Raw genomic sequence first — 27627 nt, 5'->3', positions numbered from 1 at the left:
GCCACTCCGCGGCATGTGGGATCTTCACGGACCGGGGCAAGAACCCGTATCCCCTGCATCATCAGGCAGGCTCTCAACCACTGCGCCACCAGGGAAGCCCTACTTAAATTTTTTATTGTGGAAAATGTCAAATGTGTATCAAAGCAAGTAGAGGAATGATATGAACCCCTATGTTCCCATAATCCAGTTGCAACCCTTTTCAGCATGGCCAATCATGACTCATCTCTATAATTTCTATCTATATTCTTCCTTCTGGATTATTTTGTAGCAAATCCCAAACATCCTGTGATTCATCTGTTACTGTTTCAGTTTGTATCCCTAAAAGATAATCCTTTAAAAAACATAGCAATTCCATTATCAAACCTAAAAAAAAAAAAATTGAAGAATAGTTTCTTAATATTCCCAAATACCCTCAGTATTCAGATTTTCCTGATTGTTTCATAAATCCATTTTTAATAGGTTATTTAAATCATGCTCCAAATGATGTCCATATACTACAATTGATTGATATCTAGTCTTTTAATCATTAGATTCTCTCTCCCTCTTCCTTTGTCTCTAATTTTTCTTTGGAATTTGTTGTTGAAGAAAGCATGTTATTCTTTAGTTTCCCACAGTTTAGATTTTGCAGCTATATCCCTCTGGTATCATAAAACATGTTTCTCTGTTCCTCTATTTCCCATATTTAGTGGTTAGATTAGAGACTTGATCAGATTCAGATTTGTTTGGGGTAGAGGGGCAGGAGCAAGAAATTTCCAAAGGTGATGGTCTGTACTTCATCAGGAGGAGGTGCATGATGTGACGTTAGCAGCCATTGATATCACCGTGTAGATTTATTTCATTAGCACATTCCTTTGATTTCTGGCTGGAATACTTTTATAACAAGAAACCGCCTTAAAAAAACAAAAACAGAACCTCTCCTTATCAATAATTTAGTCACTCTGAGATATAATTTATACAGGAAAAGCAAGATAAATGTTCTGATTTTTTCCCTTTAACAATTAAAAGAGGGCTTCCCTGGTGGCGCAGTGGTTTAGAGTCCGTCTGCCGATGCAGGGGACACGGGTTTGTGCCCCAGTCCAGGAAGATCCCACATGCCGCGGAGCGGCTGGGCCCGTGAGCCATGGCCTCTGGGCCTGCGCGTCCGGAGCCTGTGCTCCGCAACGGGAGAGGCCACAACAGTGAGAGGCCGGCGTACCGCAAAAAAAAAACAAAAAAAAAAAAAAACAATTAAAAGAAATAAGTTTGTCCCTAGCATCTTCCAAAGGTTACCAGCTAGGTTTTTTCCCACAATTATTATGAACTCATTGATTCAAATATATAACATATTTTAATCCATTATTTTTATTGTTGATGTTTATTTTAAGTTGTCCCATTTTGGACCAGTAGGACCCTCTTCACATTGATTTCTAAGTTCATTTAACCTTCATCTTTGATCACTTTCATGCTTTGTGGCATACCATATGTTTGGCTCAACTTGAATTTTCCTATCTCAGATCTGGAATCAGCCATTTCTTAAGATCCCTGGTTCTTTTCACTGGGGGTTGATTTTTAGAGGCCACAAACTGAGTGCCAGAAGTTACTACTAAATTGGTCACTGTTTTAGCTTTTTCAGTGTACACAGCTTGGGAAAAAATTTTCCAAGACAAGATATATTTTGAGTTCAACCTGATGCTTCCAGTTTAAATTCAGAATTGCAGGGCTTTTGCTTAACTTCAGTGTAGATCTGTATGTCCATTTTCCCCCAATCCAAAAACCATGGTTCCTTGCAGTGCCCCAACATAATTACTCTGTTGCTTTATTCGATATACATGTACAACAGTCTCCACTGTAAATTCCACTGCTACCACCAATAATACGATTACTGAAAAGTTTAACATTTTTTGCAATTCTTTTCATATTTAGGGTGTATCCTACTATAGACATACAAATTACTGCACTTTAAAGTTTGAAATAATTCCTGTTCGTGATCATACTCTCAACTCTATACTCAGGTTCATCTGTTTCATTTTGCTTTTGATTTTTAGGGATCACCTTTTTAAAATTGGAGAACTGAATTAAATAGTTACATAGTTTTGATGTTAAATTAACAAAAGAAGTATATTTAGAAAAGTCTGGCTTCTGTTCCTGCCTCCTCCATCCTTTTTCCTGTCTTCCAGTTTTTTGTTTTTGTTATATAGTTTTGGGTCAACCTTTTTCTAACTATAAGCAAAAAAAGAAAAAAATGTATATGTATTACTATCCCTTATCCCAACTCTTTCTTAAATTAACACTATCTTATTGTGTACACTTTTCTTTTTCTTTACCTACCTGTTTTTCACTTCCATAGTACCATAGTTTATTCAACTAGCCTCTATTGATAGAGTTTTGTACTATCTTTTTACTGTTACTTACAATGCTGACATGAATAGCCTATATATTATGCATATGAATTTTTGTATTTTTGTTAATCTGTCTGTGGGACAGATTCCTTGAAATGGGATTGCTGTGTCAAAAGATATATGCCCATGTGATTTTGCAAGCTATTACAGTTTTCTCTCTCCATAGGATAGGAATTGTATTATTTTGCAATTTTCACCATTTCAGTCATTTCCAGTGGTTCTCAATAGGGGCAGCTGCCCCCCACCGGGGTGGGGTGTCAGTGGCAATATATAGATAACATTTTTGACCAAGGGGGCAGGGGTGGGCTGCTACTGGCATCTAGTGGGTAGAGGCCAGGGAGAGTCCCCCACAACAAAGAATTAACTGTCCAAAATGTCAGTAGTGTCAGGGTAGAGAAACCTCAGTCTACCACCTCACCACTGCTCTATTTTTGTCAGTCTGTGATAGATAACTCAGTATACCTTTAATTTGCCTTCCTTTTATTTTGAGTGAAATTGAAGATCTTTTGGCATTTAAGGGCCATTTGCATTTCTTTTTCAATGAACTTGTTCATATATTTTACTCATTTTTCTGTTATTTTTTAAGCTATTTGCATATTAGCAATAGTAATCCTTTATCTGTGATATGTTACAAATATTTTTATTTCCAGGTTGTCCTTTATATCTTTGTTTTTGCGTGTGGTATTTTCTGCCATACCAAAAAAAGATGTTCTTAATGTAAACTGAATACTCCCCCACCCCTCCCTTTTTTTTACCTAATCGGTGTTCAGCTTTGTTTTTCACATCCTCCATCTCAACACACTCTTCCTTTGTCTCCTCTATTACCCCATCTTCGTGATTTTCTTCCTGTCTCTCTGACTGCTCCTTAATTTTGTGTTCTATCATTCCCTCACTTAGTAGGGTATGGTCCTATACCCTTAAGTATTCCATACCATAGTTATCTCATCCTTTGTTCATACTACTCTGTAAGCTTTGCATTCTATCAGGTATTGGTACTTGAATCTTTTTTGTAATGAATGCATCAATCCTTAACTTTTACTTAGACTAAACCATAATTAATCTTTTGATATCACTTGACATGGAGCTTATATTTCTTCATCTTGAACAAAACCGTTCACCTCAATAGATCAACTTTAAACAAACAGGCATTCCCCAAAAAAGTGACCGCAGTGAGAATTTATGAAACTTCCCTGTACAACTTGTCTCTTTTCGTAAACTTGAATTTTTAAATTATGTACAGTGAACAGTTTTTCTGGCCTTGCTTCCTTCTATTAGATGAAAATCTTTTTGGTTTTTGATGGGGATTTTGTTTGATTTATTCATAGGAACAGTATGCCCTCTGAAATAACGAACCTATTTTGTCATCTATGTTGGGCGGGGGGTTGGTCACATCAATCTGTAGGTGAGTCTACGTCGAATACTGTGTTGAATTCTTAATGTAATATTGCAAGATTATCAGAATGCTTGAACCATTGTACATTTCACTGTACCACCTATATCAACAGATTTAGTAGTTTGGTAGTCTTTTTAAAAATTATTTAATTTAAGAGAGAAAAAGTGATAGTGTTTTAATTTGTGTTTCTTTCGTTATTAATAAGTAGACCATTTGTTCTAAATGTTAATTATTTCTAACTTCCTTTGAATTGTCTATTTGCTTATCTATTGGTAGTTCATGTTTTACTATTCTCGAATTTAAAAAAATAACATTTTTTACAGTGTTTAATACATGTTCATTGCAGAAATTTTAGAAAGCATAAAGATTATTAAAAAGACAACATAAATAAACCATAGTATTGCCAGTGTCGCTAAAATCTGTATTTTTATTTAGATATTTAAATGTGTATTTTAACATGATAGGATACAAATTGCGTATACTATTTTATAACCTTGTTTTTTCGCTTATCTTAATATAATAAACATTTTCTCATGTCATTAAACCTTCCTTAGGGCAGAGCCAAGTTTATGCACGATGACACGCCTTTTAATACCCCTTTCTGCATCTTAATCTTAATAGATCAGTAAATGTAAAAAAGGAAATCCTTCCTGTCTTAGTGCTGCTATAACAAAGTACCATAGACTGAGTGGCTTACTTATCACACTTAAACTGCGAAGTGTCAAGATAAAGGTTCTGTCTGATTCAATGTCTGGTGAAAGCTCTCTGCTTTGCTTTTTTTTTTTTTTTTTTTTTTTTTTAGTAAGGGCACTGTACCCTTTCAGGTAGGCTCCACTCTCATGGCCTTATCACCTCCCATAGGCCCTGACTTCTGGTACTATCACATTGGAGCTTAGGATTTCAATATATGAATTTTGGGGAGACACAGGCATTTAATCCATAATACTCCCCATCACTGGAAAGTAGGAGGTTGTCCCACTAACAAAACCTCAATCTTGAAGAAATTTTTTCTTAAGTTGATGTAGATAGAGAATGAGGTAGAATGGAATTGTGGCCCTGGAGTGGCAAGGTGGTGGAAAGAGGAAAGACAAGTAAACATTGTGGCACCAGTGCTGCTCACTGGTTTTTTGCTGGGACCTGGCTATTAGTGGTGTCCCAGGAGTAGGCTGTACTTTGCCTCAAGCCCTATGCTATCTGTATAAAGAAATCTTTCAGTCAAAAAGATTGAAAATAAAGACATAAATAAAGCTGTACCAGGCAAATGAAGTACAAAATAAAGTAGGAGTAGCAATATTAATATCAGAGCAAACTTTAAGGAAGGAAGCAGCAAAGACAACAAAGACAAAGAAACATCAATTCAGTGTGTCAGTCTGTCTAGCATTAGAAATACTAATGTTTGTATTGGCAAAACCAAGATGGTAATGGGAGACAGTGGCAAAGGGACCAAAAAATTACAAACACTTGGAAATTTGAATTCTTAGTTCTAAGTGAAAATTTAAAATTACAATTACAGACTGTTTAGATAACATTTTCTATCAAAACTCTGGAGTGCCAGAAGAATATTCTATTCAAAGGAACATCATCGAATGCTTTTATTTTTATACAAGGAATAGTTTTTTAAATGAATGGGCTAATAAGTTTCAATTCAGGAAGATACACCAGATAAAACAGGAAGAAATTAATACAGGCAAAATCAGAAATTGCTGAATTAGAAAGGAAAAAAGTATCAGTAAAAGTGATAAGTAAAAATTTTTGATGTTCTTTGTAAAAGATAAATAGTTCATCCCAAGTCTAATTAAGAAAAAAGTAACTAGATTCACAGTCCTTTATCAAAAACTCACATGGTTAGATGGGTTTGAGAATGCAGCATGTTTCGTATTTGAGAAAAGTAATTTGTTGCACATACCATATCTTATGACACCTCTAGCAGATCTGAGTCAGAACTCTGTAATCCGACTTTTTTACTATATCACATTGATGAGTCTAGAAGAAATATCTACTCAGTGATCAACTTAATAGAGGTTTTAAAAAACACCTGTGACAGGATTAAGTGCTTATTACCAATAAGGTACTTAGGAAATGGAGTAGAAAAATACTTCCTAGACATGCTAAGAGGTATCATCCAAAAATAATAGTGAACACTGTACTAAAAAAGTGCTGCTCAAAGTGTTTGTTACAGTTTGTGAGGAGGTAAATACAGAGATGAATAAGAATTTAGAAATACTTAATGATTTGACAGTAAACTTGTATTTGTTGAATCTAATCATTAGAAAACTTGGGCATGTATTTTATGTTTTTCTATTTCATATTTCTAGGAATTTATTTTTGGTATATTTTACAAAAATATTGTCCCCAGTGGATTAAGGGAAAAAACTCAAAGCCAGTTCTTCATTGCGGATAGTTGGAGATGCCCTGCTCCAGGGGAACTTCTGTAAAGTTACAACAAGACCAAGGTGTCCACTGTCACCACCATTACTCAGTGTAATGCAGTAAATAAAAAGGAATATGTAGAAAGAAATGAGGTGTAAATATTATAAAGAATTTAATTGGACACATATCTTACTATAATAGTAAAAATTATAAAGAACTTGTGCATATGTAGTTTGTAGGACCTGTAAGAACAGTGCAATGGATTTTCACTGAAGGATAGCATCAAGAACTCTTAAGAGTCTGAGATTTTACCATACTTGCAAGCTAACAGTTCAGACTGCCACAGTTTCATAGATACTGACAGAAGACACAAGACTTCTGAGTCAGAGACAAAGGATGTTACTCATGGGATAGTAGGCACCATACTCTTCATGTTTGCCTCAGTTCCCCCTTGTCCCTGAACCCCTTGGGGGACAGTGTGGAGTAGGTCCAGGTGGATGCTGAGGACACAGTGGGTCTGTATCACAGCTGAGGCACCTGAGCTTAAGGAAAGCCCCCAGTGTTGGGGGGCTGCTGGCAAACCTGCCGGCTATCTTTATCATACTTGTTAGGAAACAAACCTGCCTCCTACCCTGGAGGAAGATACTGTCTTCATCTTGCAAGTTTATTTGCTCTCCAAGCATCCTTGAAAAAATGTTTAAATAAAACTTGAAAAAGCTTGAGATACCTGTGGGGAATTGTCTCAGCAGATAGAAAAGTGATGAAATGTAGAGCCACATATTTGGGCGCGCGTGTTACTGGAAGATGTCAGCCAGTGGGAGTGTTATTGTAAGACAGCAGCCAGCTCATTGTCAGGAAGTCCGTTCTCCCTGCGTAAGTTCTATAAATTTAACATAATATTTGGTAAATTAGATGAAAAGGGTAATTAGGAAAAATTATTGCTGAAGAATTTGAAGAAGTTAAAAGTATTAGCCATTCCTACTATATATTAATAAAGATTTTTAATTATTTTTAGTTTGCAGTAACTAAATTTGCATGATACTAGTTTCAAGATGGGGAGGGATGGTATATGCATACATGTGCCTATGTGTGTATGCAAATAACGTAGAACAGGTCTCAGGATAGGAAAGGCCATTTTACTGAGGTGTCACAGCAGAAACTAGATTTGACTGCGGAAACAAAAACAAAATAACGTTAAGCAGCGTTTAACAAAGTTAAAAGGAAAAGGACAAATTATTTTGCAACGTGTATGACACAGTGAATACCACTGAAATATTAAATTCTTAGAAATTAGTGGGAATGATGAATTATCCAGATAGAGTAATGGGCAAATAAAATGTAAATGAAAATAACCGGTCACCATAACAACAAAACTAATACTGGTAAAGATGTAAGACGTATGCTGTAATTCCGAGGATTGGTGAGGCTGTGGGGAAGTAGGTTCTCATATAGAGTGCAAGCTTGGAAGTCAGCTTTTCTGCAGAGCGCTATGGTGCTTTTTTAAAATCTTGATGCCTTTTAACCCAGGAAGTTCCCTTTCGTGAATTTTTCCCAAAAGAAATAAGCCAAAGTACAAAGAGTTTATGGCAATGCTGTTTTATGATTTAAGATTGGCTACAATCTGAATGTCTGCTAACATGGAGACTGTGATCTCTAACAGTTCCTATTTTTCTTTTCTGGTAGTATTGTATTATACTTGACATACTGTGTATTTATTTGTTGTTTATTTAGCTCTGTAAGAATACAGAATTAGAATGTTAGCTGTTTGAATATAGCTCTGTAACTACAGAACATCTGGTTGGTTCATTATTTTATCCTCAGTACCCATAATAATGTCTACCACGTAGACGTCTCTTAACAGATGCTTCTTGGAAGTTGAACATATTTATAAAGGTATTATAAAGGTATATTTATAAAGGTATTATAAAGGTATATTTATAAAGGTATTATAAAGGTATAAAGGTATTAAGTGGACCCTGGTGGTCCAGTTGTTCAGAATCTGCCTTCCAATGCAGGGGATGCGAGTTCGATCCCTAGTCGGGGAACTAAGATCCCCGTGCTGCGGGGCAGCTAAGCCCATGCATTCCACAACTACTGAGCCTGCGCGCTCTAGAGCCCCCGAGCACCACAACTAGAGAGAAGCCCCTGTGCCGCAACTGAGACCTGACACAGCCAAATAAATAAATAAATATTTTATTTAAAAAAAGATACTAAGTGGAAAAGGTAAATTAACTATACAGCGTAAACTTTTTGTGGAAAAAAGATCCCACTTTTTGTGGAAAAACTGTATTCATCTACATAATTATATAATCTCCAGATGGAAAATTATGACTATTTTTACTGCCCTATCCTTTTCTGCCTGAAATGAGAGCATAATAGTTTTATAATACTGAAAAAACAAAGATGTTAATATTATGAGGAAAGGAGGGGTGACACGTGGACCTCCTTTAAGAATAAAAGAATTTAATAGTCTCTGAAGGCGAAATTACTGACACTGCCTTGACTTTTCAAACTCTTGCAGGTAGCACCCCCTCCGCCCCCAATTACTGATGCACCTGACAGCACAGCAGATACTGGTGGAGGTTTACCAACAACCATGGGAGGACCTCTTCCTCCACATCTGGCTCTCAAGGCAGGTAAGGGACTTGAACGTGTGCACATGACTGAGAATAAGATACACGATCTTGCATGGTCATCATCTTTCTTTCTCACTTGGATAGATAGAAATAACTATAGTAAACTCATAATTTTCAGAGAACCTAAAAACTACATAATACCACCAGATTATTTAATCTCTTTTATAAATTGGTACAGCTCAATTCCTTGCTGTCTTTAGCTTTTACTAGTTTTTGATCTCTGGATAGATTTTGCACAGGCTAGAACATTTGGTTAAAGGGGTCTTATTTACTGCCCTTTCTTGTTTCTAACTTATTTCTACCAAATATATTGTAGGCTTGTTTGTTTGCCTTATGGATCCCAGTCATTGCTGAATTCTATATATACCAAAACTTTATTAGTGTGTCCGCTGTAGGGTAGATTAAGTGGAATATTTGTCAAATTGCCTAAGTCTCAGATCCAGTGTTTATGAAACAAGAATAGCAGTGGTACTTACTTATAAGATTATTATGAAGAGTAAACTTTTGAAAAGCATATAATAAACTTGATAGAGTTTCAGTCGATATTAACTACTATTTTTAGTTATTCTGCTTTCTCGTCAAGATTCATCACTTTTCAACACCTTTTAAGCTTCTCCTTATTTCCATCTCTAGCACTAGTAGTTAGCTTTCTTTCAGGATCATACTTAGCAAAGAAACCATTTTATCATTTAATCAGCTATTATTGGGTTGGCCAAAAAAGTGCCTTTGGTTTTTAAGTAAAATTAAAAGGCACATTTTTCATTTTCACCAAGAACTTTATTGAACAACGTATCCACCCTTTTGTTCCACCACCTTCTACCATTTTTTAGGCAACTTCATAATTCCATCTTCCCAAAACTTTTTAGCTTTTTGAGCAAAAAACTGTTCTAGGTGCCCTTTACAGTCTTGGAGGGAATTGAAATTTTTTCCATTAAGAGAATTTTATAAAGAGCTAAATAAATGGAAATCTGAAGGTGCAATGTCTAGTGAATACGGTGGATGAATCGGAACTTCCCAGCCAAGCTGTTAGCAGTTTTTGCCTGGTCATCAAAGAAACATGTGGTCTTGCATTATCCTGGTGGAAGGTTATGCGTTTTCTCTTGACTAATTCCAGACGCGTTTCGTCGAGTGCTGCTTTCAGTTGGTCTAATTGGGAGCAGTACTTGTTGGAATTAATGGTTTGGTTTTCTGGAAGGAGCTCATAATAGAGGACTCCCTTCCAGTCCCACCATATACACAGCATCACCTTCTTTGGATGAAGACAGGCCTTTGTTGTGGTTGGTCGTGGTTCATTTCGCTTGCCCCATGATCTCTTCCGTTCCATATTATTGTATAGTACCCACTTTTCATCACCTGTCACAATTTGTTTTAAAAACAGAACGTTTGGGGGCTTCCCTGGTGGCGCAGTGGTTGGGAGTCTGCCTGCCGATGCAGGGGACGCGGGTTCGTGCCCCGGTCCGGGAGGACCCCACGTGCCGCGGAGCGGGTGGGCCCGTGAGCCATGGCCGCTGAGCCTGCGCATCCGGAGCCTGTGCTCCATAACGGGAGAGGCCACACAGTGAGAGGCCCGCATGCCGCAAAAAAAAAAAAAACAGAACGTTTGGGACTTCCCTGGTGGTACAGTGGTTAAGAATCCGCGTGCCAGTGCCGGGGACATGGGTTTGAGCCCTGGTCCGGGAAGATCCAACATGCCATGGAGCAACTAAGCCCATGCGCCACTACTGAGCCTGCACTCTAGAGCCCGCGAGCCACAACTACTGAAGCCCGTGTGCCTAGAGCCCACACAGTGCAACTAAGAGTAGCCCCCGCTCACCACAACTAGAGAAAGCAGCAACGAAGACCCAGTGCAGCCAAAAATAAATAAAATAAATTTTAAAGTAATAATTAAAAAATAAATAAAAACGGAGCATTTTCATTATGTTTAAGTAGAGAATCACATGCGGGAAGTACGGTCAAAAAGCTTTTTCTGCTTAATTTACGTGGAACCCAAACATCAAAGTGATTAACATAACCAAGCTGGTGCAAATGATTTTCAGCAGTTGATTTGGATATTTTGAGCATGTCAGCTATTTCCCATGTGGTATAACATTGAATGTTCTCAATTAATGTCTCGATTTGATCTCTGTCAACTTCAACTGGTCTACCTGACCGTGGAGAAATCTCCAGCACGAAATTTCACAAACCGCTTCTGACACGTTCGATCAGTCACCGCACCTTTTCCATACACTGCACAAATCTTTTTTTGCATTTCGGTAGTGTTTTCACCTTTCTTGAAATAATAAAGCATAATATGCCGAAAATGTTGCTTTTTTTCCTTCCATCTTCAGTATTAAAATGGCTACACAGGGCATCCCTAGTGGCGCAGTGGTTGAGAGTCCGCCTGCCGATGCAGGGGACACGGGTTCGTGCCCCGGGCCGTGAAGATCCCACATGCCGCGGAGCGGCTGGGCCCGTGAGCCATGGCCGCTGAGCCTGCGCGTGCGGAGCCTGTGCTCCGCAGCGGGAGAGGCCACAACAGTGAGAGGCCCGCGTACCGCAAAAAAAAAAAAAAAAAATGGCTACACAAAAATTCACCAATTTTGATATGTCTTTTATTAAATGCTCGCTGATATAACAGCTGTCACATACAGTCTAACAAAATTGTTTTAAATGAAGTTAAAGACAACTTTAAGTGCTCCTAGAGCCATCTTACAGGAAAAATCTGAATGAACCTTTTGGCCAACCCAGTACATATGCAACAACTTAAAGCTACACTGATAACGTATGCTGGGTTATCAGTCACTTATGATCATTACTTGTAGCACCCCCCTGTATACCATCTTTGGAATTAGCAATTTAGACCTGTATTCAGTCATGTAACACTTTTCAGGTAAGTCATAGAGGTTTCAGGCCCATTTCCAAATAACTGAAACGTTGGATTTCTAATAATGGAGTGCTAAAATCTAAATTAGGAGTATTTTTAAAAAATACTTAGGATCTTCATACAGATCTTCATACAGTTTGATTTATCAAGGGAACAATCATTTTCTTCCCGTAATAGAAAATAATTCTGGAATTGGGGCCTCTGGCTATGGTGCTCCTGGGCCCACCTGGGATCGAGGAGCCAATTTGAAGGATTATTACTCAAGAAAAGAAGAGCAAGAAGTACAAGCGGTAAGGCTGTAACCCTGTGTTACACCTCCTGGAATGTGATTTAGGACTTGGTTCATGGCAAGGTTTAAGATATGTGCAACTTAATAAGTTGGTGATTGTTTGAAGTAGTTATTTGAGACTGATTGTTCACCCGAAACACCATAAACCTAAGCTGCCTGTTAAATCTGGTCATTAGAATTGCCTGTGAAATAAAACAATTTTTCATGGTGTTAATAAAAGATCTCTTCATCTGCTTTGTAGGAAATGTAGGTGCCTCAGTAAAGGTCCTTTCATGAGCACTCATAGTAAAGGCGTTTTTGTAAGACAGAACACTTACTTTTCCACTTGATATATGTAAAGTGTTAAAACCAGCGTAAAAAATTTTGTCAAAGGTTTCTTTGGAACAGTTTAAATACAGTACATTAACTAATAGCTTGTTTATACAATAGGGCCATCACATGGAGTAAAAACTAAATTCTGGCTCAATTTTGACTAGGATTAGAAACTTAAAAAAACAACTTTTGCATTATAAAGCATGGTACAAAAAAGTTATTGTTATAAATTTATGTGCGTTAAGTGTACATAACTAAACTAAACTTAGTGGAGCCAAATTTAATTATCATTGATTCAACAGACCCTTGAATCCGAAGAAGTGGATTTAAATGCTGGGCTACATGGAAACTGGACCTTGGAAAATGCTAAGGCTCGTCTGAACCAATATTTCCAAAAAGAAAAGATCCAAGGAGAATATAAGTACACCCAAGTGGGTCCTGATCACAACAGGTTTGCTTGTTTCACTCTTTGCTTTCTTTAGTAAGTTAGGGTTTTGTATAGTCATTCTATTTTTGTACGTGCTATCTGGTTCAGTTTGTGGATTAGCAGCAAATTGAGAAAAGATATGTTACTTTGCCCAAGAAAAATTGTTATTGATTTGTAATGTGCAGTTTACCATGGTTTTCACTTAGGAGTGTGATTTTAGCTGTGTAAGAAGTTATGCAAAAATCTGCTGTTTGTGTTGCTAGACTTTTAGGTTCTCGTATGAATCTGAGAGGCAAAACTCGTAGCCACAAGTAGTGGTTTGTCCATAATTGACTTAAAAATCAGCCAGAGGTAGTGAGTTTATTGTTCACTGTGGTATTAGAGGCAGTTATAATGTTTATTTCTTCAACGCGTCAAGTTAGACACTTAAGTTTAGAGTGTTCAGAGGTAGATGGCATTGCATCTAGATCCAAAGTTCCCATCAGCTTGGAAAGTTGCCAGCTCTTCAGTCCTATTATTGAAGTTTTAAGGGCTTATTGTAAAGTTGAAGGAGAGCCTCAATCTTTGTATGTGAGTTAAATTAGCACACTTTTATTCTGTTAAATTTATAAAACTGAACATAAGGAAGGAGGTTGTTCTAACAGTGACAGTATGTTTCTCAGCCTGCTTGCTGTTCTTCCTGAGAGCATTCCAGGGTGTAGTAATTATTACTCCCAGGAAGGCTCATATGGATTAGACTCTTCTGGGGGCACTATATTTTATTGGAAGGGAGGGAATGTTACAATGGAAATCTGGATGATTTAATTTGCTGTTCTTATATGAAATAAATTATTGAAAATACATCAAAAGTTTTCCCCTTGAAAATCAAAGGGTTCTTTGGTTGCATCTAGCAGCCCTAAAATAATTATAACTAACAAAAAACTTTGACACTGGTCAAAATGATGTTCAGAGCATGGTTCCCCCTGCTTCGCACTGTTTTGTTCAATCCTGAATTCTCAAATACTCAAATTTAACGTCTGACTTTTTTAAACCCTCAAAGATCATAAAGGAAAGATTCAAAGATCATAAAGGAAAGATTCATTTGTTGATGATTTTTTTAAAAAATATTTTGTTTTTCTGCACTGATTGGGCTTAGTAGCACTTGGTGACTTTAAGAACAGTTAGATAATTTAAGTATGCCTCAAGCTTATTATAAACTTTTTTTTAAGTGTCTTATTGGCTTCTGATACAAAGTTGAAGAATTCAGGCTATGATGAGGAAGGCAGAGAAGTTGGGGGAGCTAGGACAGCATTGCTCTTTATATGTCCTTTATTTAAAGGCATAACAGACAGCAACACCAGAGGTCTGTGTTCATACACACATGTGCTGCTGCTTAGGCTGAACTAAGCAATCACATGGGAAACTATTGTAAACTGATTTCTGGTGTTGCTGTTCCCCCTAGGTGGAGGAGAATGAGATTGAGTGCTGACTTTAAGCCTGGCTGAGAAACATACTGGCATCGGTGTCATTAATGAAAGGGTGGATGTTGTTCCCTTGAAAGCCAGTGGCCTTTGACCCCTGAAGCCGCTGTGCCTGAAGGTCAGTTCACATGAGGTATAGGAAGGAATCTAACATTTATTTTTTTTCTAAAGTCTCACCTAACCTTTTATTCACAGCACAAACTCAAGGTTAGAATGTACATGAGTAGTGGAAGGGATCAGAAAGCATAGTTTTCAAAGGGCATTTTTGCCCTTGTTAAAACCTAAATTTATTCCCTAGAATCTGCTAGCGATTTTAGCTATAATTTTCAAAAATATTTTGTTCTCCAGGACCTGATTTAAATAAAGTGTGATATAAGTAAGCTAAATTTTTTGTTATCAAGGGCTGCTTCCAACTGCAGGCAGATATCAGACCCCCGCCTCAGGAACCACTGACATGTGCACAGTGGTTGTACACCCATGTGTATGTGCGCATACCTGCATATATTTAGCTTATCTTAGCAGATTGAAATCATTAGTGGGTGGCTCATGCAAAGGAATCTTAAAACAATCACAACTATAATTTAAGGAGTTTTAGGCCTATTTTATTTCTCGGCCTCAAGCTGAGTGGAAAATTCCTTTTCACTGAATGTATTCTAGCTATTCAGACTGCAACCTGTGAAATAAGAGTTAAAAGTAAGTAAATATAGAACCAAAAACCCTAACATTTTCTTTTCGTGAACAGTTGGTTCATCAACTTTGATTACAGCTGTCTCGTGCCATGTTGTGCATTATTTGAAGTTTATGTACTTCATTTGTTCTAGGATTGAACAGACATAAGTGTTTACAGTGGTTTTTTGCTTTGATTTGCCTAAGCAGTTGGAAAGCCTGCCTGATTGGGGAGTCCTGGATTTAATAATTTCTAAGAGTGAAATTTCTAACCTTGTTTATATATATTCTTACAGGAGCTTTATTGCAGAAATGACCATTTATATCAAGCAGCTGGGCAGAAGTAAGTGCTTCCCTGATACTCTGAGCCTTGTATAGTGGAGTAGTATTCGCTTTAAAGTCTTGAGCCACATATATGTAAGCTTTATTAATTTGATGGAGTCCATGATATAAGGTAGCATTTAGGGTATTTTAGAATATTAGAAGGCCCACTTTCCCATTTTTGCATGTGAAAAGAAAGATTGTGTTAGTTTACATTTCAAAGGGTAAGAGGTGGTAGGCTACTGAAGAATCTGCCACTGTCAAAGAATTTTTAAATGTTTTTTTATCTTTCTACGTAAAAGATATAATTCCTTTGGGTAAGGCTAGCTAGGTGACATTTAGAAAGGAGTTAATCAGATGACAGGATTGGAGGCCTAAAAGTGAATGTGAGCATTTAAGAGTCACAGAGTCAAGAAGAAAAGGTGAGAAGGTTACCTGAGGAAGCACTTAAGGAATAGGTTGGGGTTATTCATAAAGGAAGTAGAAAGGCAAAGATATATTGCCTTTATTCTTAGTAAGTTTAAAGCAAGCAGTGTGTCATGCTTGAAAGTATGGAATAGCCCTGTGTACCTGGTTTTGTTACTAGCGAGTATTGTGACTTTGAATAAATCACACCTACATTGCTGGGACTCAATTTACTTCACTAAAAATTGGGAGAAATGGCTGAAGATTCTTTCCAGCTTGAGAATTCTGCAACTAACTCTGATTACTTAAATTTAATATATCAAAGACTTCTAATAGAATCAAGCCTTTGAATGAATCACGAGGAGATGATGTTGAATTTTTTTATCCTAGACCTTAAATATAAATTACTCTGTGTGAATGGGAGTTTATTTTAAACTTATTGGAACACAGCTACAGACATTTGTTTATGTCAGGGAAGAGCAAACTTCTGTAAAAGTCCAGATAAATATTTTAAGCTTAGTGGGTCACATATATCACACATTATTTCTGTCTTATATTTATGACTCTTTAAAAATTTTACAACATTTTTAGTTCCTGGGCCCATAGGTTTGTCAAACCCTGGTTTAAGTATTGTCAGTGAATGCTTTCACGCTTGAGAGACAGAGCTGAGTAATTGTGACAGAAACGATGTGGCCTGCAAAGCCTAAAATAATTATTTTCTGACCCTTTATAGAATAAGATTGGTATCTCCTGGTCTAGGCACTTTGGGCCCATTTTCTTTCCTTTGATTTGCTTTTTGATCCTTTACTTTTCAGAAGTGAAACACTCTTTTCTTGCCGTTTTAATGCCAAATGATGTTAATAATAACAACTTTGTTGAAAGAGGTTATTTGCTTTGATAATGATTTGTATGTGTCTTAGTGTGTGCCTGTAATCAAGATGGTTGGCTATTTAGTTGATAAGCTGTTAAAGTATGGCTTTTAGTTAACAGTTAGAATGAAAAGGAACTTAGAACTCATAACGTACTCTGTATTTTAGGGCAGCTTTTGTACCTTACCTCCTAGTTGCTTATGTTGAGATGTTTTCTTTACTTAGACGATTTATCCTTCTGTCGTTGGTAATCCTGACCTTAAATTATAGGGATTTTTGCACGCGAACATGGATCAAATAAAAAATTGGCAGCACAGTCCTGTGCGCTGTCACTTGTCAGACAACTCTACCACCTTGGAGTGATTGAAGCTTACTCTGGACTTACAAAGAAGAAAGAAGGAGAGACAGTGAGTCTTTAGACTTAGTAGCCCAAAGAGACATTGTAAGATACAATTTAGCTTCTGTTTAATATTTGGCTAAAGAAGTTGGATAGTTCTGGGACTCCCGCCTCAAGAAATGGAAATGGCCCTACTAATCATCATTAAGTAATTCTTTCACGAGGGAACTGACTTGTTGGCTTTAGGACTATTGTAGACCTAATGTTGACTGCATACTCTTAACCCTACTGTAGTAGATTTGAGTAGTGTTTGTGTGTATGTTACATGATTTTCATGGCCATCCCTCTTCTGCAGGTGGAGCCTTACAAAGTTAACCTTTCTCAAGATTTGGAGCATCAGCTGCAGAACATCATTCAAGAGCTAAATCTTGAGATCGTGCCCCTAGTAAGCATACAGCTATTTAGTTTACCTTTGTATTGTACTTCTCTAGTCAGACAAACAACTAGTATTGTTTTTTGGTTTTGTTTTGTTTTCTGTTATTTTTAATAGCCTGATGATCCTTCTGTGCCTGTTGTACTCAACCTTGGCAAATTGGCTCATTTTGAGCCATCTCAGCGGCAGAACCAAGTGGGCGTGGTTCCTTGGTCACCTCCACAATCCAACTGGAATCCTTGGACTAGTAGCAACATTGATGAGGGGCCCCTGGCTTACGTGAGTGCAACATTATTTTTGAGATCAGACTCTCGTGTTTTACTTTTGAATATATTTCATTAGGATATCTAGATAAAAAATGATTCATTTTGAAGCTGAATTATGCTTTTGTGTGATTGTTGCCTTCTCATTTTACAGGCTACTCCAGAACAAATAAGCATGGACCTCAAGAGTGAATTAATGTATCAGCTGGAACAGGATCATGATTTGCAAGCAGTAAGTCTGTGAAGTATTTAGACATAAGGTGCTCGCAGTCTCAGAACTTTCTAGGTATGGGCAGAAGGACAGCGAATAATATGTTTTTGCCCTTTCTAGTAAGGTAGATCAAAGATACTAACCTAACTGCTAATCCTAGTTACCTCTGAGGGTAGTTGTGAGTTAAGGGCCTGTGATTCTTAAAGTGGAAGATGTGGGATAATAACTTTTTTTTTTTTTTGGTAGTGTTTTGGTATTTTCTGAATGAAACAACTTAAAATGTTACAAGAAAGGGAATGTATATGTAATGTCTAGGGAGAAAAGGAGGAAAATAAGGGTGTGGATAAGGCCAAAAGATAGATTCTTCAGAAATTTAATGGAAAGAGACCGTTTAACTAGAGGTATAAATATATACATTCTTTTATGAAAAAGTATATTTTGAATATGCAGCCAGTGGAAAGGAATAACTTTTTATAGAGATGGCAAATTTTTTTTAGAATTAAGATAGTTGTTTCTAATATGTATATTGGTAGAAATTTGAGGTGTAACTTTTCTAATACAGATCTTACAGGAGAGAGAGTTACTGCCTGTGAAGAAATTTGAAAGTGAAATCCTGGAAGAAATTAGTCAAAATCCAGTTGTTATTATCCGAGGCGCTACTGGATGTGGTAAAACCACACAAGTTCCCCAGTTTATTCTAGATGACTTTATCCAGAATGACCGAGCAGCAGAGTGTAATATTGTAGTAACTCAGGTAAGTAGCAAGCCAGCTTACGAGGTGTGTGCCTGGTGTGGATAGGGTTTGAGAGGTGGAAACACCTAGAAGCCTGACCATTCCTAATTCTTTGATCAACTCCCCTTTGTAGTGACATAAAATTCTGAAAGTGGTAGAGTGTTAGGCCCTTTTAAATTAAAAAAAGAAAAAGAAAGGCGTGAAAGGAATTTAAGTCTGTGTTAATCTCCAGTATAACTCACGGATAAGCTAAACTGAACCATGTGAAGGATTCTTTTTGTCTGGACTAGAGGGAGTCTTTGGGCCTAGAATTGAACAAAACAGAGTACTTTCTCCTTAAGTTTACATCCAAACCTTGGTTCTCTTTATCTTATCACCTTAATGTTCAATAAAAACCAGTCAGAGCAAGAGTAGACAAGATAGGAAAAGATAGAAAAACAGATAAATGGTTGGCTTTAGCTGAATGCTTACTATACACCAGCTTCTGTTTATTTGTTTGTTTTAACATCTTTATTGGAGTATAATTGCTTTACAATGGTGTGTTAGTTTCTGCTTTATAACAAAGTGAATCAGTTATACATATACATATGTTCCCATATCTCTTCCCTCTTGCATCTCCCTTCCTTCCACCCTCCCTATCCCACCCCTCCAGGCGGTCACAAACCACCGAGCTGCTTGCTCTCCCTGTGCTATACGGCTACTTCCCACTTGCTATCTGTTTTACGTTTGGTAGTGTATATGTGTCCATGCCACTCTCTCACTTTGTCACAGCTTACCCTTCCCCCCTCCCCATATCCTCAAGTCCATGCTCTAGTAGGTCTGTGTCTTTATTCCCGTCTTACCCCTAGGATCTTCATGACCTTTTTTTTTTTTTCTTAGATTCCATATATATGTGTTAGCATACGGTATTTTTCTCTTTCTGACTTATTTCACTCTGTATGACAGACTCTAGGTCCATCCACCTCACTACAAATAACAATTTCGTGTCTTTTTATGGCTGAGTAATATTCCATTGTATATATGTGCCACATCTTCTTTATCCATTCATCTGTTGATGGACACTTAGGTTGCTTCCATGTCCTGGCTATTGTAAATAGAGCTGCAGTGAACATTGTGGTACATGACTTTTTGAATTATGGTTTTCTCAGCGTGTATGCCCAGTAGTGGGATTGCTGGGTCGTATGGTAGTTCTATCCAGCTTCTGTTTTAAACAGTTGATATTTTTTTAACTCATTTAAAGTTTATGATGCTAAGATGTAAGTACTATATTATTTAATATTTCTCTTTTAGTAACTTAAGGCACAAAGAGATTTAAAATTGTCCAAGGTTAACACAGGAAGTTGTTGAAACTAGGATTCATAACCAAACAGTTGGCCTTCAGTATTCCCCCTTTTGACTGCTACATTCTGTTGTTACCTTGCTAGCAGTAAGCAGTGCCTGCAAGTTTGTTGCAGTGCTTAGGGAAGAGCAGTCTTCTTCGGTTAAAGCAGTTCCTGTCAGCTCTAACCCTGTACTTCTGGCACTTGAAAGGAGAGCATTGCAAGTAGCCAGATACTACCTCTCAGGCTGGCTCAGACCTTGACTTAGGGATTCTTAACCTGGGAAACTTAATTGATACTCAGGGGAGAGTCATGAATCTTGAAATAGCAAAAGATGTTTTTACACGTGCATTTATGTGGACATGTACAAACCATATTTTTTTAAACATGTCTGAAATGAAGTATGTCTTAAAATTGGCCTCTGTATTTTATAGGAGAGTTGGGTTTGGCGGGGCCTTTAAAAGATGACTGAAGGAATGCATTTAAAATGGATGATATTATAAGCTTGAAAAAAATGATAGGTCTCCATTTTTCTGGGATAGGACCCTTAGCTTTCTTCTTCTCAAAATGTTCTTTGATTGCCCTTCTCACTCCCAAAACTGGTTATGATTTCTTTGCCTCACAGCCGAAGTTCCAACCTCAAGTACATCAATAAAATACACTTGCTCTTAATGCTTATCTGATTTTTCAGGAGGTGTATTGTTCAGGAGGGCGCCATTTTACAGAAGAACTTTGAGCTCTGCTCTGCCCTCCTTCCTTACTACCACTCTCCATTTTTAAATTCAAAACAATTCAGCCATATACACAGAAATGCTGAATTCACCAAATGAGCTGAACACCTATGGTCTCACTCAGAAGTTGTTTGCATGTCATGAGTATGAAAAAAACTAACTCCCGCCCAAGTGAGAAGTGATTTTTTCTCGCCTGCTGTCTGACTTATCAAATCCAAATTGTTCCAGACAAAAATGGCTTCTGTTTGTTCCAGACAAAAATAGTTTTTGTACTGTGGTCTTCAACTTTGTATAATTTGCTTACTAACTTGTGTCCCTTCCCAAATAATTTGGACATTTCTGGTGGTTTCATCTGTAAAATGAACAGATTTCTGTATGTAGGCTGTAACAAACGTACTTCTTTTGCGTATAAAACAGCTTTCACTTACCCACTAGTTCTTTATTGCTTCATAAAGTGATAGATTTATGAAATTGAAAGATACTTCACAGAATTATTCCATCTTTCTACTCAGGATGGAATGTTTATAATAGATGGTCACCTTACTTCTGCTTGAAAATTTCCAGTTGTGTGGAGATGTAGCCTGTGTCTTCTGATTTTGGACAAATGACTGACCTGTCACATGAAATCGACATTCTGTGGCTTCCATGTTTTTGTCCTAGTGCTTGTCCCCAAATCAGTCTCTGATTTCTCATACCTCTAGTAAGTCTTCAAAAGTTTGTATAGTGTCCTAGTATATCTCCTTTGTTTTATAAACAACTATAGTTCAGCCATGAAGATAGAGTCTAAGGTTGTTAAGCACATTGGAAGCATCAGCATCCTACTTGAGAAGGTAGGCCTGAACATACTGATTGGTCATTGTAGAATACAGTTCTTAATAATTGTGGTATTATATAGTACTTCTGTTAAGGCAGTCTGAGACAGCATTAATAATTTTTGTAGTAATATCACTGTTGTATCATCTTTTGATTTATTCATTCATTCGTTCATTTATGGCTGCATTGGGTCTTCGTTGCTGCCTGTGTGGGTTTTCTCTAGTTGCGGCGAGCGGGGGCTACTCTTCATTGCAGTGTGCGGGCTTCTTATTGTGGTGTCTTTTCTTGTTGCGGAGCGTGGGCTCTAGGTGCGCGGGCTTCAGTAGTTGTGGCACACGGAGTCAGTCCTTGTGGCATGCGGGCTCTAGAGTACAGGCTCGGTAGTTGTGGCACACAGCCTTAGTTGCTCCACAGCATGTGGGATCTTCCTGGACCAGAGCTCGAACCCGTGTCCCCTGCATTGGCAGGCAGATTCTTAACCACTGCACCACCAGGGAAGCCCTCATTTTTCCTTTTTCCTCCACTTGCAGTCATATATAGGAAACCACATGAAGTCATTACCTAAGTTTTTTATGTGCTTGGTTAAATGTGTTATTTCAAGTCATAGAGCACAAGTTGAGAGATATTATGAACTAGAATAAAATAGAATGAGTAGCTCAAACCTTAACTCGTAACCTTACCACCAGCTTTAGTGTAAATTCTATACCAAACTCACTGTATCCTTTTTGTGCCTTCAGGCTATTCATACTCCAGCCACTTAAAACTTAGGGTGTGAGTGTGCAACAATTGAAAATAGGAAATAGTTATTTTCTGACCTTAAAGATGTTGAGAGAGGTGAATTAAAATTGCTAGGATGTTGGGCTTCCCTTGTGGCGCAGTGGTTGAGAGTCCGCCTGCCGATGCAGGAGACATGGGTTCGTGCCCCGGTCTGGGAGAATCCCACATGCCGTGGAGCGGCTGGGCCCGTGAGCCATGTCCGCTGAGCCTGCGCGTCCGGAGCCTGTGCTCCGCAACGGGAGAGGCTATAACAGTGAGAGGCCCGCGCACCGCAAAAGAAAAAAAAAAATTGCTAGGATGCAAATCAAGTATGTTAAATTAACATCTGTGGATATTTTGGCAGTCCTGCACGTACCCCAAGGTACCATAATTTCAGGATACAGCTGTCTGTCATGTAAAATAAACTCAGAACTTAGAAAATAGAGAAAGTGGAGTCTGGTATGTTTTGTGATATCTGATGTCTTAGAAATCTTGTATTTTATTGCAGCCTAGTTCTATTATCATGTATTTAAATACCCAGATGAGAAATAGAGGTGCAAAGTTCTGAAAGCAGTACTCTTTCAGTTACAGGTTGCTAAGAAGAGAAATTACAGTTCTGGATAAATGTCAAGAGGGGTATAAAGGATGCAGATTTTGAATACTGCAAAAGAACACTTTGAGACAGGTCTTTAGCTGCTTGTGGTATGGAAAGTTTTACCGGTAATATTAGCTGTTTTAATTAATTAAAGTGAACATAGAATTGTGAAGAAGAGGTAATCACTTAGAACTAACTACTGCTATGGCTGGTCTCCAGGCAAGAGTAATAAGATTGTACAGAGCAAATGAGAGCAGATAAATACGCAGTGAAAATGTAAAAAAAAGCTCATATGCTGGAGGATAATTTGAAGTATTCTGTTGGAATGACTTCATTATCCCTTGCTTTCATCACCACTACTTTTTACTAGTCTCACTTAAATGGGTTATTCTATTATTTAATCCAAATACAACATAAAATTATAACAAGAGGCAGAATAATTGGGAAAAGGCTTAGTTGGGAGTAAAGAAAATTTGTATTACATCTGAAGTCATGTATATGAATTTAGGCAAAATACCTTTACCTGTGAACTTGTGTTTTTATCTATTAGAATGGAAAAAAAAATCTCACTGTTACTCTGAAGCACAAATAAAATAGTACATGCAGTCATGGTTTTTACTGTTGTTACACAGATGTTAATTATGATTGTTCTGGGGGGTCTGTGTAGTCTTGAATCTTTATGTTTATTTATAGAATATAGAATATTTCTATATACTATAGAATATTTAAGAGAGGACAAGTTAAACCATATGTGGAAAGGTAGTTCTGCGGGTTTAGAAAGAAGGTGAACCTTGCTTTGTATTTATTCATTGTAGGACAGTATGTAAAACAGTTATTGAATATCCAAGGGAAAAGAGAGAAATTATTCAGGGGATAAATAGAGCAACCTATTTATAGGTTATCAGGTAGCATGCAGTCTGAGAAGTGTTTAAACATTAATAGTCTTTTACATTAAGCATTGTTCTCCCACACAAAATGCCTATCCTGTGGATATTTATAATGAGCTAAGAATTATACTGAGAATAAGATTTTATTTTTAGTTGCTTTTTTCTGACTCTAAAAGTATTATATACCCATTGGGAAAAAAATTAGAAAATAAAGTAAATTTTAAAAGAAACCAAAGCCCATGCAGAATCCCACCATCCAGAAGTAATCATTTTTACTTTTGGCCTTTATCCTTTCAGACTTCATGTACATATACTGTATGTACACCATCCTAACTTGTCCCCTTTATGTAACAGCACACCTGCTATTAAAGCAACAGAATAATTTTCTAATGACTTCATAATTTTCCATTTTATGCATAAACGTTTATTTTATTCTTAAATGATGGAGATACTTTAAGATTGTTTCTAATATTTTGATATTTATGTATGCTGGGATGAATATACTTGTACATACATTTTATACTCTCATTGGATTATTTCATTGGAATAAATTCCTAGACTTGGAATTGTTGGGTCAAAGGGTATGCATATTTTAAGTTTTATGCATTTTGCCATACTCCCCTCAGGAAGAATCATACTGATTTCCAGTTGGATCAGTTATGAATAAAAGAAGCACTTCTCTTTTTAATATGTATTTTAAATGTTTATTTTGAAGTTAGGGCTGTTGAAATTGGAAGGCGACAAGTTAGAGAAGCATACAAAACATGGAAAGGAGATTGTAGGGTCATTTGTTTCTTTGCTGTTTGAATAGTCATCTTGATATTGATGTTTTCTACTTTTACTCAAGGAAATTTGGCCAGTAGGGCTTCTGAAGATGGTTGTTTTAGCACTTCTTATGTTAATTTGTAACAGCCTCTGTCGTGGATGTCTTGGGAGGTGAGGACTGTACCCATATTCACTTTAAAAGGCTGGAAACTACAAAGGTGATTGACCTGAAAGTAGCCTCAAGCTGGTAAAAGCAATCCTTGAGTATCCAGTAGCATAGAAATATACCTCAGAAGAGTCCAATATCCTAATTGAGTTGAACTTTTTCTAGAAGCCAGCTATTTAGTAGAAATGTTGAAAACTATAGGAAAGACAAAAGGAGAGAAAAGCGATAATAGTGTTGAGCATTTACCTATTCTTTGTAGAATGCAAAGAACTTCTTGAAAATGCCCAAAAAACTTTGTATTTTATACCTTCAGTGGAATATCATCTTCACATTCCCTGACATAAGTATATAACAGAATGCTTCTCTTTATGGACAGATGCATAACTCAGTCCTTCATGTAACACTTTTATTCAGAGTTAGTGAGGTGCAGAGAACTGGTTGGCAATGGTCATTAAAAGCTAGCATTGTTCAGCAAAACAAGGCACATAAACCAGAAAGAATATAAGCTCAGGAAAATGTACGGTATGTTCGAGATGGCATCTTTTAATCCTTTACCTTGCTGAACAGGATAAATATGAACTAGGTGATTGTACACTTCACCTGTATGTGTTACTAGCCACATACCATAAGGGACTCTTGTGTTAGGGGATATAGAAATTAATATATGGTGTTTTATATTAATTCAAAGGATGTTGAGGGCTTCCCTGGTGGCGCAGTGGTTGAGAGTCCACCTGCCGATGCAGGGGACACGGGTTTGTGCCCCGGTCCGGGAAGATCCCACATGCCGCGGAGCGGCTGGGCCCACGAGCCATGTCCGCTGAGCCTGCGCGTCCGGAGCCTGTGTTCCACAGCGGGAGAGGCCACAACAGTGAGAGGCCCGCGTACCGCAAAAAAAAAAAAAAAAAGGATGTTGATAGCTCTAGTGAAGCTACTGTTTTTTTTGGTTTGGGGGTTTTTTTGGTTTGGTTGGTTTTTGTTTTTTAAGATTGTATTAGCCTCTGATTTCCTAAATGGTCATGTCATATAGCCTGGGGTATAATCACGTAGGTACTTAACTAAATATGGAACTCGGAAAAAACTTTCTCAGTCTAGGAACTAAAATACAGTCTATCATCAGGAACTTTTTGACAAAGTCAAATACAAGGCAACCTGGAAGCATTTAGTCTAAATCTGCATGTACCTCCATAGCTATACATTCAGGATATCATAATAGCCATGGTATCCACCAAGTAAATGCTGTTTTGTGTATTTAGAAGACAGGGGACACTTTGGAAGTTTTCATAAAAGTTAAGGTCCAGCACTTAAAATTTTAACCCATAATTGTCCTTAGGGTTCAGCATATATATTGCTAACAGCATGTATATTGCTGGAAAAGGTAATATACTCAGTTTTCCCAGCTACATAAGCTCATGAAAACGAGGAGTGATTTCATTGAGGTTTTTTTTTATCTCTAGCACCTTTTGTGGCACGTGATATCAATACGGATAAGCTATGACTGCTTTATGAGTTAATAAGTGAATGAATCGTAGATATGGCAAAGGAGGTTGTTCACCTTCCTAATAACGCATACATCTCAGTTAAATAGTTCTTTAAACACAGTGCAGTGTGCCTGCACTGTGGTAGGAAGTTATAAGAACAAGCTCTCCACGTGTGATCTGTCTGCTTCCCTACTGGAAAATCACTTTGATACCATTTAAGGGTTAGGGCCAATGGTGAAGAAATTTTATTTTCTATAAAACCTTGGAATCACTTTATATACAAAATGAAAAACAGCATTTTTAACTGTCTACAATAGAATTAAGTGGTATTTTTGTTTTTTTTAATAAACTTTGGAGCTTCCTAAATGTTATCACTACTATTATTGTTTCTGTTGATTACTGAGCTGGCAGTGGGTCAGATTTACGACAGTGATTTAATAACCCTAATAAACAAGTGTAACTAATTTTGTATCTTTTAAATCACTTTTTTTTTTGTCTTGTCTCAGCCCAGGAGAATCAGTGCAGTTTCTGTGGCAGAGCGAGTTGCATATGAGAGAGGAGAAGAGCCTGGAAAAAGTTGTGGCTATAGTGTTCGATTTGAGTCTATACTTCCCCGCCCTCATGCCAGTATAATGTTTTGTACTGTGGGTCAGTAATCTGTTTTATTTTGGCCTTTCACTTGGGGTTTACATTGTGTTTGTGAAGAAAACTTGATAATAGCACAGAATGACTGGAAATAATAAATCAAGAACCCAGTTTCAGAATTCTTGTTTAAATAGAACTTTTGGCAATTTCTTTCTTCATGGAGGGTGTTACGTACCTGCTGGCTGTTGTAGTGCAGAGCAAATGAAATCAGCTTACGTTGCTGGAACTGTTAAATATGTTTTCATTAGACAAATGTGTTACAGACTGCATGATCACTTCTTTAATAATTTAAATATACCAATGATTATTTATTTCCTAAAACGCTGGAGTTATAGTAGTTGAAGCATAGTTGATTGTCTAGAAATTGGTTTCTTTGCACTTTTCCTTACCTCCCTACTTTAAACATAGAAACTCATCTCCAGTGTTTACTCTGATTTTCTTTTCAAGGTGTACTCCTGAGAAAATTAGAAGCAGGCATTCGAGGAATCAGTCATGTAATTGTAGATGAAATACATGAAAGAGACATAAATGTAAGTAACTTGAGAGTGATGGTAAGGTACCAGCGCTAAAATTCTGAATAAAGAGAAATGAAGTAGAATGTCTTTATTTTATTTCCATTTTCCCATAGCTTACAACTTCTATCAAAATTATGAACTTCAGTCACTAAGATATTGGACACCTTTTTTAACAAAGCCATTAAACCCTTTTTTTCCCTTTGTTAAAAGCACAGAGTTCTAAAAGTAAAGACCTCTTCTTATTGTAAAGTAAGTATTATTGCAGTGATCATTAAGTTAGCATAATTCAGCAACTGAACTAATGATTTATCACTGAATAGCTGATGGAATTTTAATAATCAGTTTTTCTTTGAATTGAAAATTTTTCTGTGATAAACTTTACATTGTTTTCCCCCTGCCGCCTGGCTTGTGGCATCTTAGTTCCCTGACCAGGGATCAAACCCGGGCCCATGGCAGTGAAAGCGCCGAGTCTAAACCACTGTACAGCCAGGGAATTTCCACATTTTTAAATTTAATATAGTTAATGGTGTGTTTTTGGATGTTTGCAGCTTTAGTCTTTTCCAACATTAATGATAATCATGCCAGAAATAA

General features: G+C 37.2%; 1 protein-coding gene across 3 annotated transcripts in view; it reads left to right on the top strand.

The window, feature by feature from the left end:
* Nucleotides 1-27627, top strand: part of DHX9 (DExH-box helicase 9) — a 54636-nt gene that overhangs the window by 7926 nt on the left and 19083 nt on the right. The window contains exons 3-14 of one of the 3 annotated variants that reach the window (XM_029227350.1): nucleotides 8663-8777; nucleotides 11818-11930; nucleotides 12544-12692; nucleotides 14110-14246; nucleotides 15091-15137; nucleotides 16660-16796; nucleotides 17082-17171; nucleotides 17277-17438; nucleotides 17577-17654; nucleotides 18196-18387; nucleotides 26383-26524; nucleotides 26969-27051. In XM_029227350.1, coding sequence (XP_029083183.1) covers nucleotides 15107-15137; nucleotides 16660-16796; nucleotides 17082-17171; nucleotides 17277-17438; nucleotides 17577-17654; nucleotides 18196-18387; nucleotides 26383-26524; nucleotides 26969-27051 — 915 coding nt within the window. In that variant the 5' untranslated portion in view covers nucleotides 8663-8777; nucleotides 11818-11930; nucleotides 12544-12692; nucleotides 14110-14246; nucleotides 15091-15106. Of the gene's footprint in view, nucleotides 1-8662; nucleotides 8778-11817; nucleotides 11931-12543; nucleotides 12693-14022; nucleotides 14247-15090; nucleotides 15138-16659; nucleotides 16797-17081; nucleotides 17172-17276; nucleotides 17439-17576; nucleotides 17655-18195; nucleotides 18388-26382; nucleotides 26525-26968; nucleotides 27052-27627 lie in introns of those variants that run through there. The other 2 variants (XM_029227349.1, XM_029227351.1) reach the window with 2 other exon arrangements.

This window comes from Monodon monoceros, unplaced genomic scaffold, assembly GCF_005190385.1.
Source record: "Monodon monoceros isolate NGI ecotype Baffin Bay Population unplaced genomic scaffold, NGI_Narwhal_1 Super_Scaffold_18, whole genome shotgun sequence".
Classification (NCBI taxonomy): domain Eukaryota; kingdom Metazoa; phylum Chordata; class Mammalia; order Artiodactyla; family Monodontidae; genus Monodon; species Monodon monoceros.
This window is presented reverse-complemented; position numbering and strand designations above follow the sequence as displayed.